Raw genomic sequence first — 13,587 nt, forward strand, 5'->3', positions numbered from 1 at the left:
CCCAGGAGGGTGGAGAAGTGTTAGGTGGAATTAGGCTGATTGTCCATCAGAACTTGCCTTTCCCTGGCAGAAGGATTGTTGTGAAATCATTGACTTTCTATTTGCCTTTGGGCTGAAATAAATCTACTATCCTCAAATAACCAATCTGATCTCAGACAAATGTCAAATAGAGCTAAGTTCCTCTGCCCTGGGGATGGCCGTAAAATCCAGACAATTTCCCTGAAATGTTTTTGGTGGCTTGGCAGCAGCTTCTATGAGGTTCAGTTTTCCCCCAGTCCCTCTGTGGGTCTGAGGGGACCAGAAGGGTGAGCTACATTGGCATTCTGGAAGGGAAGACTATATACGTCAATTCGCGAAAAGAAGTTTTGACATTTTCCCTGAAATTTCATCCTCTATCTACTCATTGCAAGTGCCTGCTGCTCCAGGCCTTTCCTGCTGGGCAATAACTATGGGGCTGGGTTGGGGAGAGAATAAAGGAGCCAGGACCTGTAGCACCAACTCATACTCAGACCCTGAGCAAGCACCTGAAGCCTTCTCTTCTCTTTTTCTTAGTAAGTTGGATGAATGTGCCAGACCATCTGAAGTCAGATGAAGCTATTAAGTTTCACCAGGGGACATCGGGGATTGGGGGGAGACATGCCCCTGGTGACGGGATTGGCTTCTTAAGGCATGAAATGGGGAAATCAATAAGTCATGCTCTTTCCTTTGAATTCTTAGCTCCTGTGGTCTCCAGAATCTGGCTCCAGAATCTCCTGTGGTCTCCAGAATGAAAGGCTCTGGTCTTCCCCTCTGCCTTCTTTCTGCTGTGTTTTATCTCTTCTGGACACCTTCCGCCAGGGTGAAGACACTCCATTTGGGAAGCTGTGTGATCACTGCAAGTCTTCAGGCAATTCGAAGTGGATTTTCGGAGATACGGGACAGAGGGCTATGTGAGGGAGGGACCCCACCTTTCACTTTGTGACTGCCTCCCCACTTTTCTACTTATTTTTCTCTGTCCCTCAGCAGTGTGATCACAAAAAGAGGCAGGCTGGGGACTCCTTACCAGGAGGATGTGTTCCCAGGAAATATCTGTAGTTCATAATTTAAAAGTGTTTTGGAGAGGGACTCTGCCCACTGTGCCATGGCAGGGAGGGGATGGGAGGTCTGGATGTCTAAGATCCTGGCAGCAGTTACTGACCTGTACTTTTTCATCTTGCCTTCCTCTGTTTAGCAACCCAAAGATGAAATCATTGACCTCAGAATCTTGAGGAAGACTCAGCCTTTGCAAGACACAAAGGTACATGTTTGGTCTGTATGAGTTCTGGGAGGAAATATGAGTCGGGGGCATCTCCATCACCCTTGTCCCTGGACACCCTCCCCCCACCAACACGCCAGTCTTCCTTGTAGCCTGCAGGTCAGTGCTGCCTCCTCTGCCATATACTGAGACTCTACCTGGACAAGGTATTCAAAAACTATCAGACCCCTGACCACCGTATCCTCCAGAAGATCAGCGGTCTCGCCAACTCTTTTCCTACCATCAAGAAGGACCTCTGGCTCTGTGTGACTAAGGGTCTTGGGTAAAAGGATCCACCTCAGCACATAGCTTCAATGACTTAGCAATCAGGTTCATTCTTAGCCTCATTTAATGGATGGAAGAACTGAGTCCAAGAGTTCTAATAATCTGTGTTGAGCCATGTGACTAGGTAATGAGAACTCAGTTATATTTATTTTTGAATACAAGCTCCATACAAAATGTCTACAGAACTATAAAGTGCTACCTATTTGATGTCACTGATAATTTCCTAGTATCCATGAAATTATGCTTCTTCTGTAGGTGAGTTATCCTGCGGCATACTAGTGCATCCTGAGTCCAGGCAGCTAATCAGCAGACAACCGGACTCAATCTCAAGATAGGACCTAGGAATCCAATTCTCTCTCCCATGGGGGCTCTCTGGAGGGAGCTAGACTAGAACTGGGTTGGGGGGTGCAGGCCAGATGGGATACAGTGATCACAAACTCTTTCAGTGCTGCCTGTTTCTAAAAAGAAACAATGAGCTCTATATGCTTCCTCTTCTAGCTGATGATCAGTTTAATGATCCTAAATAAGGAGGTCTGAAAAGACTTCTATAGGTGAAAGAATAGAACTTCCACCTACTTCGTGTCAATGGCAAGGGCAGAAAATCAGAATCTTTAATAAAATCTATCATTCTTTGGTATTCTTTTCAGCATGCCCATATGACATGCCCTTGTGGGGAGGAAGCAATGGAGAAATACAGCCAGCTTATGAGTCACTTCCAAGAGGTATATGCAATTTTGGCCTTGGTTGGGATGAGTGTTTTTAGAACTGAGATCATAGATGGGTGGGATGGATGTTCATACCCAAAGAAATGTTATAGCCCTCAGGTTAATGGCCCTCTGAGGTCATGTGGACTGTCCCTCTGCTTTAACCCAGGGGATACCCATTCAGGCTCTAGAAGGGTGCTGTCTCTGCAAGATGCTCTGGGAATCAAGAAGGAATAGCCATGATTCCATCAAGTCACTCCAGAGACATCTGAACTTTCCAGCTACACAAACTAGAGGCGATAGTTTTCCGACATTCACACACTTGTACATACCCTCAAAAATAGTCACTCACAATTTCCTGCATGCCCATGCCATGCTGTTTCTCACCTCAATGCCTTTGCACATCTGCCAGGAAGGCTGGAGTCTGCTCCACACTCACTAATTCCTACTCATCCTTTAAGACTCAGCCTAGGCATCACCTCCAGGAAGGCACTGGCTACTTCTCTCAGAGTTAAGTGCTCCTGTCATCCTGTGGGGCCCCCATCATCTATTTACCACACTACATTTTAATTGCCTGCTTCTGCCTGTCTCCCTCACTCAACTGTGAATTCCCTGTGGGTAGTGATGATGTCATTCGTTTCTGAGTCCCTAGCCAGCCCAATGCTTAGCACAATAAATATTTGTTCCATTGAAGGATGCACAGTAGGCAACCCGTACACACACACACACACACACACACACACACACACACACACACACACACACACACACATCTTTCTTTAAAAAACAGCCTAATTACTTTGATCTCTGTGATTCAAGAGGCTTGAGTTGTAGTCCCAATTCTGCTACACCCCTGGGCCTCAGTTTCTCTATGTAAGACTAGGGTGATTGGACTCAATGATTTTTCCTCCCTCTTGTGAGATCTTAAGGTTCCATAATGTCTCTTGAGCTCTTCATTTTGAAAAAGATGCTCTGTTTACAATCTCCAATAGACCTACCAGTGAAAGGAGAGGATTAACCTTGGAGCCCACATTGTCTCTTTATGAGTTGCTCACCACTTCACTTGGTATCTTCCAGCTTCAGCCTCAGGCAGCAGTGGTGAAGGCTTTGGGGGAGCTAGACATTCTCCTGAGCTGGATGGAAGAGATGGACTAGGAAGAAAGTGATGCTGCTGAGAGTATTCTGGGCCAAGACTCCCAGCCCTCAGTACCCAGGAGGCATGACCCCAAACCACCATCTCTTTGTTGTATAATTTAGTGCTGGTCACTGTGTATATTATTTATTTATTATTTGTTTCCTTACTGTGATTATCTTCATGTGTTCCTATTCTTAATCTAGAGTTTTGTCAGATTTTAATAAGATCTTTTTTACTGTTGAGTGTATTTATTAGTTAATATATTTATTTTTGCTATTTAACTTATTTATTTTTATATTTGAAGATGAGACTTTTAAAAACAATTCACAGATTATATTTATAACCCAACTAGAGCAGGTTTTTCATAGAGTAAACAAACCTTCTAAATTCTAGAGGAGCGGCTAGAATTTTATTAAATTAAGGACATGTTTACTGACCACCAGCACTCTAAGAGATACTTAAAACTGAACCAATGGCTACTAAGCGTGGGTTGTGGAAGAAGAACTTCTGATGTGAAATTACAGGCTTGTCTTACAATTACTGACCACCCCCACTCAACTCCCAAACCCCAGACTTGTGTATCTTCCATTTATGGAATCCTCTGGGGCCAGAATGTATTTTCACAAATAAAGTTTTCTCCGTATGATATCTGCTTGGAGTTTGAAAATGCTTCAGGAGTAGAAACAATGGTGGGGATGAGCTTGAATCTCATGTTACCTAGGGACCTCTTGCTTCTTCGGAGAAGGAAGATGCCAGTGGGAACCTGGGCCTTCTCTCCCCTGCCAAATGCATCCCCAGCTCTATCTCCTAAATCACCCACAGCTCCGTTCCCATGGCTCTGCCCTCCACATAAAGAGACTGTGACTGGGTGAGGGGCATCAGTCCTCCCCGCTTCCTCCTTGCTGGTGTTGGGCACTCTCCTCTCTGTACCCGTTTTCCTTCTCGTTTCAGGCTCTCATACTTCTGTGTCAGAGGTCTTAATTGCAACACAAATTATAATGGACAGGAAGCTCAATTATAAGGGCTAAGAATGCACAGGGGCAAAGTGTAGTTCCCGAGCCCTGCCCAGGGAGGTGCATGAGCCCTCTTTCGAAGTCCTTCCATTTTGGATTCTGGCCAGCCTCATGGTATAGGTTGTTCCTGGATCAAGTCTTTGAGTTTGGAAACAACTATTAAGTCAGTGTTCTCATTCCAGGCCCCTTTCATGCTGAGCTTCCCTGGGCTCGAAGGAGCCAGAATTCTGGCCTGGACTGCTTGCCTCCTTCCTCCCCATCTCACTCCGAATAGCACCTCAGCTTAGCAGTTTAGCTTCCACAGTTTCAGAAACAGCAAACTGATGTTCCTATAGTGAGCTTTCCCACTGCTTCTGGTTTCTGCTCCCAGCCCTCATCCTCGGCCCTGATGAAATTTAAATAATTTTATTGATTTTTTTTCTCATTATTAAGTAACAACTACCCAGTAGAGAAAATTTGGAAAATACAAAAAATATAAAGAAGAAAATGCAAATCACTCATAATCCTATCACCCATAGATAACCATTCTGAAATATTTAGGTGTTTTTTAAAATATTAATTAATTTATTTATTTATTTTTGGCTGTGTTGGGTCTTCGTTGCTGCACGCAGGCTTTCTCTAGTTGTGGCGAGCAGGGGCTACTCTTTGTTGTGGTGTGTGGGATTCTCATTTCTCACTGAGGTGGCTTCGTCTTGTTGCTGAGCACGGGCTCTAGGCGCATGGGCTTCAGTAGTTGTGGCACACGGGCTCTAGAGCACAGGCTCTAGAGCACAGGCTCAGTAGTTGTGGCTCACAGGCTTAGTTTCTCCATGGCATGTGGGATCTTCCCAGACTAGGGATCAAACCTGTGTCCCCTACATTGGCAGGCAGATTCTTAATCTGCACCGCCAAGGAAGTCCCTAGGTGTGTTTTTCTCCAGATCTTTTTTCTTGGATTCAAATCATGATTCAACTCTGATTACCTGTAAAATTTAACCTAGGAACCTCTGGAAAACAAGATGATAACACCTACATTTCAGGGTGATGGAAGAGATGGTCTTTTTATGTTCCTTTGAAACAAGGCATTTTTGCTTTTATACTCCCCATTATGATCACCCTTCTTCTATCAGATTTTCCAGTTGCCTGTCTTCTGGTTTCCCTGACCAGTCTGACAAACGACTCAGCTTTAACTCTCAAGGCACAGTTACAAAGTCAACTTCACTGAACTCAGTGTTAAAATTAGAACCAGGGGCTTCCCTGGTGGCGCAGTGGTTGAGAATCTGCCTGCCAATGCAGGGGACACGGGTTCAAGCCCTGGTCTGGGAAGATCCCACATGCCGCAGAGCAACTAAGCCCGTGAGCCGCAATTACTGACCCTGCGCGTCTGGAGCCCGTGCTCCGCAACAAGAGAGGCCGCGATAGTGAGAGGCCCGCGCACCGTGATGAAGAGTGGCCCCCTCTTGCCGCAACTAGAGAAAGCCCTCGCACAGAACGAAGACCCAACACAGCCATAAATAAATAAATAAATAAAATTAGAACCAACACGAGACATGCCGAGGGTGTGTCTCAGGTTGACCCACAGAACTGAGGATGAAGCTAATCCCTTTGTTTTCTGGGAAGCATTTCTGATTCTTCTGAGAGTCTGGGCCATGGGAAGCCTTGGTCTTTTGGAACTCCACGTTACCATGTAACCACTCCTTGCCTGTTTATTCCTCTCCCCTGCAGGACCCTTCTCCTCCTCCAAGTCATTTTTCTGGTCTCTGCTTGACCTACCACAGTACCAACAATGGGGAATTCAGCAGTGGAGGGTCAAGCCAGTTTGGGGACTAAGACAAAACTTCATGAAGGTGGGCCATTAAGGGACAGACTCTAAAGAATAGTTTACAATTGTCACTTTCAATTCTAACAGTGAAAATGATCGTTGTCATTTACTAAGTACCTCTCATGTGCCAGGCACTGCTCTGGAAACTTCACATACATTATCTTATTTAATCCTTAAAACAATCCTGTGAGGTAGGTTATTATTATCAGATTGCAAGGGAAAATGTGCTCAGAGATGGTAAGTAATTTGTGCAAGGGCAGAACCAAGCATTGAATCCGGACACCCTGATACCACAGCCCTCTATGCTTTCCTACTCTACTGTCTTCTTTCCCAACAGTGGCATCTAGTGTTCAGAAGCTCAGTGGGAAGGAATAATAAGTTTGGGCTTCATAGAGACATGAGTGAAAATCCTGACTTGGACACTCACTATCTTGGACCAGGACATAACTATCCTTAGTACTATCTTTAGTTTCTTCACCTGCAAAGTAGGATTATACTACTTATCACGCTGAGTTGATGTGAAGACTAAACAAGATTGTCATATCTAACTTGTACAAGCACATATTAAGTATCAGGTACTGTTTTAAGTGTGTTGCAAGTGCCTGCTCATTTAATTTGCAAAAGAGCATGATGAGCTAGGTGTCATTGTTATTCCCATTTTACAGATGAGGAAACTGAAGACCAGAAAGGTAAAGTATCTTGTTCAAGTTTATAGCTAATAATGGCGAGGGTAAAATATGATAGAGTAGGCAGCCTGGAGAACCATGCATTTAACCACTTCACTTTGCTGCCTGGCTGGAATGCCCAGTACGTAGAGAGCACGTGATCAATAGAGGCTCTGGATATAGCAGTGCTTCTGCCTGAAGGGGAAAGTGATGAGCTTTCCTGCCAAGCTGTAGCACTAACTATTAACTTCCTGGTGCAACTTATCTCTGTAACATCTGTACTGAACTTCATTTTTCCATGGACCTGAACCTTGTTTCCTCAACAAGCAGAACAAGTTCCTTTGGAGGTGATAGGATAAACATGCTAAATCTCAGGTTGACCTATCATTTCTGATTACTCTTAGCTCTTAGACCTTGGATTAAGAATCTTAGACTGCTCTACTTCTCTGGGCCTCAGTTTCTGATGAGAGATTGCATATAAAAATAGACAATGGCTAGACCATGTATAAAAGTAGAACTCTGATCCACAGTCTGCAGCAACCAGCCCAGGAAACCAATCCATTATCTGCAGTAAACAGTCTAGGAAGCCAGTCTGCTATCTGTAAGTCAGACTTGTATGAAATCAGACCACAATCTCTAGCAACCAGCTCATGAAGCCAAACTATAACTCCTGTAGCCACTTGATCCAAATGGCCAGGACTTGATTAAAAACCGACAGCTTCCCAAGTTTTGTCCCCACTTCCAACCTAGCATGAACCAGAAAAAGCCAAGTAATGCACCCCTAACCAATCGCATAGGATGCTCTGCTTCTAGCTAGCCTACTGATGGCTTCCCCACACCAACAGCCTCCAAGCAAGGCATTCCTGATGGCGCCTTTCTTTTCTCCTGTAAAGCTTTCCCACATCTGCAGGCCTTTGAGTCTCTGCCAAAACATGTGATGGTGGCTGACTCCTTTTCTATAACAACTCTGAAAAAATAGCCTTTGCCTGTTCTCATTTGGTTGGTCTTCATTTACTCCACATTGCATTTGTAGAAGGAAAGAGTTGGGACAGATGATTCTGAATTCTAGAAACTGGATGTGCTATCGCTGTCTCAGGAGATCAGATGTAGCTACTGCTGCCTTAATTACCAGAGGGGTTTGCATGGTTCCTGTATCATCAGCTTTGGATTTAGAGTTTGAGGTGAGCATATCTGATTGGAAAGACCTAGGTGATGCCCTAGATGCCAGGGAGACTGGACAAGTCTTCCCTCTGATGGGAGGTGGGCTCAGAAGGAAGAGCATCCCCTAAACTTAGGAATGAGATCCAGTTGCAGGGTGACTAAAAAGGGTAAAAAATGTCTGCTGTATCTCTCATTTCCACCATGCCTTGGGATTGACCCAATTCCCTGTTTTCAAGGATTCAGGCCTTCTCCAACACAGTCCAGTATAATTTTGTCTGCCCGTTCTTCTTCCATACAGATGGAGAGCAAACGGACCATTCCCCTGCTGGACTCTTAAGTTCCTGCAGGACAGGACCGTGTCTTTTCAGCTTTTTAGCCTACCCTATCTCAGCAAAAATTATATTATTGATAAGGACTGAATTCAAAAACAGGAGAATTGAATGCGTTTTTAAAAATTAAAAACAGGGCTTGCCTGGTGGCGCAGTGGTTGAGAATCTGCCTGCCAATGCAGGGGACACGGGTTCGAGCCCTGGTCTGGGAAGATCCCACATGCCACCGAGCAACTGGGCCCGTGAGCCACAACTACTGAGCCTGCGCGTCTGGAGCCTGTGCTCTGCAACAAGAGAGGCCGCGACAGTGAGAGGCCCGTGCACCGCGATGAAGAGTGGCCCCCACTTGCCGCAACTAGAGAAAGCCCGCACACAGAAACGAAGACCCAACACAGACAAAAATAAATAAATAATTAAACAAAACAAAACAAAAAAAGCTCAATGAAATTGGTTTCTCTATGTGTGTGGCTCTCAGTTAATTTTTTCATGAATTAATGACTTTGACTTTTGCTAGAAAATAGATAACACACCCTGCAGACTGGGCCTTGCCAACAGGAGGCAGCAGAACAACAGTTGGTGAAAGAATGAACTAATAGGGCCAGTCCCCTAATTCACTGGAAGTTTGGCAGGTTGAACACTCTCCCATTCAACCCAACTGTCAGGAGCACAATGAGTCAGTCGCTTAACGGGAAGAAGGTAGGACTCAGAGATCTGCCCTCTAAGGCAGGAAGGAGGCAGGAAGCTGTGGATTAAAACCAGAGTGCTAATACCTTTCAGAGTACATTCTTTGTCTCACTGAACATTAGAGGTGGGCAAGAATTTACAGATCACTTTACAGGGTAACTGAGGTTCAGAGAGGGAAAGTGAGTTGTCCAAGGTTACACAGTGAGTTATGGCAGAGTTGGCATTAAAACTCAGGTCCTTGTACTTCCAGGATCACTAAATCTCAATTCAATTAAAGAAGAAGTAAAAATCGCCCAGATTGGAAATGAAGAAGTACAACAGTGTTTATTCATAGATGACATGCCTATCCAGGGAGAAATATCGAATGGATTTACGAAAAGCTAGTAGAACTAATAAGAAAGTTTCGTTTGATAGCAAGATATAAGATCAATATACAAAGATCAATTGTATTTCCGTACACCATCAACACACAATTGGAACTTGAAATTTTTAAAAATACTATTTAAAATGACATCAAAAAGTTTGAAATCCTTGGAGATAAATCAAGAACAAAAGATGTACAAGAGCTCTACACTGAAAACTGTAAACCATTGCTGGGAGAAATGGAAGATTATTTAATAATGGAATGATGTACTATATTCATAGGTCTCAATATTATTATGTCAATTTCCCCCAAATTGATCTATAAGTTCAATGCAATCACAATATAAATTTCAGTAGCCTTTTTTTTTTTTAGGTAGAAACTGACAAATCAACTTTAAAATTCATATTAAAAAGCAACAGACCTAAAATAGCCAAAATAACTTTGAAAAAGAAGAACAAAGTCGGAGGATTAATATTATTAGATTTCAAGACTTATATAAAGCAATGGCAATGAAGGCAGTGTGGTATTGGTGTAAAAACAGACAAACAGATCAATAGAACAGAATGGAAAGTCCAGAAAAATACCCACACAACTAGGGGCAATTGATTTTCTACAATAGTGCAGAGGTAATTTAGTAGAGATAGAATAATCTTTCAAGAAATAGTGCTAAAATAATTGGATATTGTATAGAAAAAAATAAACTTGGATCCATACTTTACTTCATATATACATGTTAACTCAAAATGGACCATCAATCTAAATGTAAAATCTACCACTATAAGACTTCTCAAAGAAAATCTGAGGAAAAAATCTTTCTGACCTTGAGTTAGCCAAAGATTTCTTAGATACAATACCAAAAGCAGAATCCATAATAAACCAAATTGATACCTTGGACTTCACTAAAGTTAAACACTTCTGTTCTTTAAAAGACACCTAAGAAAGACAACCCATAGTCTGGGAGTAAATATTTGCAAATCCCTATATATAATAAGGGATGTGGGTCCAGAAAATATAAAGAATACTCAAAACTCAAATATAAGAAAACAACCCAATTAAAAATTGGGCAAGAGATTTGAACAGACACCAAAGAAGATAAATATATGCAAAAACAAGAGAAGCACATGAAAAGATGCCCAATATTGTTTGTCATTAAGTATATGCAAATTAAAACCACAGCGAGAGTGAATTCAAGATGGCAGAGTGGAAGGATGTGCTCTCACTCCGTCTTGCAAGAGCACCTGAATCACAACTAACTGCTGAACAATCATCGACAGGAAGACACTGGAACTCACCAAAAAAGATACTCCACATCCAAAGACAAAGGAGAAGCTGCAATGAGATGGTAGGAGGGGCGCCATCACAATAAAATCAAATCCCATAACTGCTGGGTGGATGACTCACAAACTGGAGAACACTTACACCACAGAAGTCCACCCACTGGAGTGGAGGTTCTGAGCCCCACGTCAGGCTTCCCAACCTGGGAGTCCTGCAACAGGAGGAGGAATTCCTAGAGAATCAGACTTTGAAGGCTAGCAGGATTTGATTGCAGGACTTTGACAGGACTTGGGGAAACAGAGACTGCACTCTTAGAGGGCACACACAAAGTAGTGTGTGCATCGGGACCTAAGGGAAGGAGCAGTGACCCAAGGGGAGACTGAACCAGACCTACCTGCTAGTGTTGGAGGGTCTCCTGCAGAGGCAGGGGGTGGCTGTGTCTCACGGTGAGGACAAGGACACTGGCAGCAGAAGTTCTGGGAAGTACTCCTTGGCTTGAGCCCTCCCGGAGTCTCCATTAGCCTCACCAAAGAGACCTTGGAGGATCCAGTGTTGGGTCGCCTCAGACCAAACAACCAACAGGGAGGGAACCCAGCCCCAACCAATAACAGACAAGTGGAATAAAGTTTTACTGAGCTCTGCCCACCAGAGGAACAGCCAGCTCTAGCCACCACCAGTCCCTCCCATCAGGAAGCTTGCACAAGCCTCTTAGATAGCCTCAATCACCAGAGGGCAGACAGCAGAAGCAAGAAGAACTACAATCCTGCAGCCTGTGAAACAAAAACCACATTCACAGAAAGAAAGACAAGATGAAAAGGCAGAGGGCTATGTACCAGATGAAGAAACAAGATAAAAACCCAGAAAAACCGCTAAATGAAGTGGAGATAGGCAATCTTCCAGAAAAAGAATTCAGAATAATGATAGTGAAGATGATCCAGGACCTCGGAAAAACAATGGAGGCAAAGATCGACAAGATGCAAGAAATGTTTAACAAAGACCCAGAAGAAGTAAAGAACAAACAAACAGAGATGAACAATACAATAACTGAAATGAAAACTACACTAGAAGGAATCAATAGCAGAATAACTGAGGCAGAAGAACGGATAAGTGACCTGGAAGACAGAACGGTGGAATTCACTGCTGTGGAACAGAATAAAGAAAAAAGAATGAAAAGAAATGAAGACAACCTAAGTGACCTCTGGGACAACATTAAACACAACAACATTCGCATTATAGGGGACCTGGAAAGAGACGAGAGAGAGGAAGGACCTGAGAAAATATTTGAAGAAATTATAGTCAAAAACTTCCCTAACATGGGAAAGGAAATAACCACCCAAGTCCAGGAAGTGCAGAGAGTCCCATACAGGATAAACCCAAGGAGAAACATTCTGAGACACATAGTAATCAAATTTGCAAAAATTAAAGACAAAGAAAAATTATTGAAAGCAGCAAGGGCAAAATGACAAATAACATACAAGGGAACTCCCATAAGGTTAACAGCTGATTTCTCAGCAGAAACTCTCCAAGCCAGAAGGGAGTGGCATGACATATTTAAAGCGATGAAAGGGAAGAACCTACAACCAAGATTACTCTCCCCAGCAAGGATTGCATTCAGATTCGATGGAGAAATCAAAAGCTTTACAGACAAGCAAAAGCTAAGAGAATTCAGCACCACCAAACCAGCTCTACAACAAATCCTAAAGGAACTTCTCTAAGTGGGAAACACAAGAAAAGAAAAGGACCTACAAAAACAAACCCCAAACAATTAAGAAAATGGTAATAGGAATATATATATTGATAATTACCTTAAACGTGAATGGATTAAATGCTCCAACCAAAAGACACAGGCTTGCTGAATGGATACAAAAACAAGACCCATCTATATGCTGTCTACAAGAGACCCACTTCAGACCTAGGGACACATACAGACTGAAAGTGAGGGGGTGGAAAAAGATATTCCATGCAAATGGAAATCAAAAGTAAGCTGGAGTAGCAATACTCATATCAGATAAAATAGACTTTAAAATAAAGAATGTTACAAGAGACAAGGAAGGACACAACATAATGATCAAGGGATCAATCCAAGAAGAAGGTAGAACAATTATAAATATGTATGCACCCAACATAGGAGCACCTCAATACATAAGGCAACTGCTAACAGTGATAAAAGAGGAAATCGACAGTAACACAGTCATCGTGGGGGATTTTAACACCTCACTTACACCAATGGACAGATCATCCAAAATGAAAAAAATTAAGGAAACAGAAGCTTTAAATGACACAATAGAACAGATAGATTTAATTGATATTTATTAGGACACTCCATCTAAAAACAGCAGATTACACTTTCTTCTCAAGTGCGCACAGAACATTCTCCAGGATAGATCACAACTTGGGTCACAAATCAAGCCTCAGTAAATTTAAGACAATTGAAATCATATCAAGCATCTTTTCTGACCAAAACGCTATGAGATTAGAAATGAATTACAGGGAAGAAAATGTAAAAAACACAAACACATGGAGGCTAAACAATATGTTACAAATAACCAAGAGATCACTGAAGAAATCAAAGAGGAAATCAAAAAGTACCTAGAGACAAATGACAATGAAAACACGATGATCCAAAACCTACGGGATGCAGCAGAAGCAGTTCTAAGAGGGAAGTTTATAGCTATACAAGCCTACTTCAAGAAACAAGAAAAATCTCAAATAAACAATCTAACCTTACACCTAAAGGAACTAGAGAAAGAAGAACAAACAAAACCCAAAGTTAGCAGAAGGAAAGAAATCATAAAGATCAGAGCAGAAATAAATGAAATAGAAACAAAGAAAACAATAGCAAAGATCAATAAAACTAAAAGCTGGTTGTTTGAGAAGATAAACAAAATTAATAAACCAT

At 42.6% G+C, this 13,587-nt stretch overlaps 1 protein-coding gene across 1 annotated transcript; it reads left to right on the plus strand.

The window, feature by feature from the left end:
- Positions 1-766: 766 nt before the first annotated feature.
- IL20 (interleukin 20) lies at positions 767-3,440 on the plus strand. Its single transcript, XM_036826083.1, is given in 5 exon segments — positions 767-921; positions 1,207-1,276; positions 1,387-1,539; positions 2,206-2,280; positions 3,340-3,440. Coding segments are annotated over 5 exon segments (531 nt in total). The 3' UTR covers positions 3,418-3,440.
- The last annotated feature ends 10,147 nt before the right edge of the window (positions 3,441-13,587 follow it).

The sequence above is a fragment of the Balaenoptera musculus genome, chromosome 1 (assembly GCF_009873245.2).
Source record: "Balaenoptera musculus isolate JJ_BM4_2016_0621 chromosome 1, mBalMus1.pri.v3, whole genome shotgun sequence".
In the NCBI taxonomy this organism is placed as follows: domain Eukaryota; kingdom Metazoa; phylum Chordata; class Mammalia; order Artiodactyla; family Balaenopteridae; genus Balaenoptera; species Balaenoptera musculus.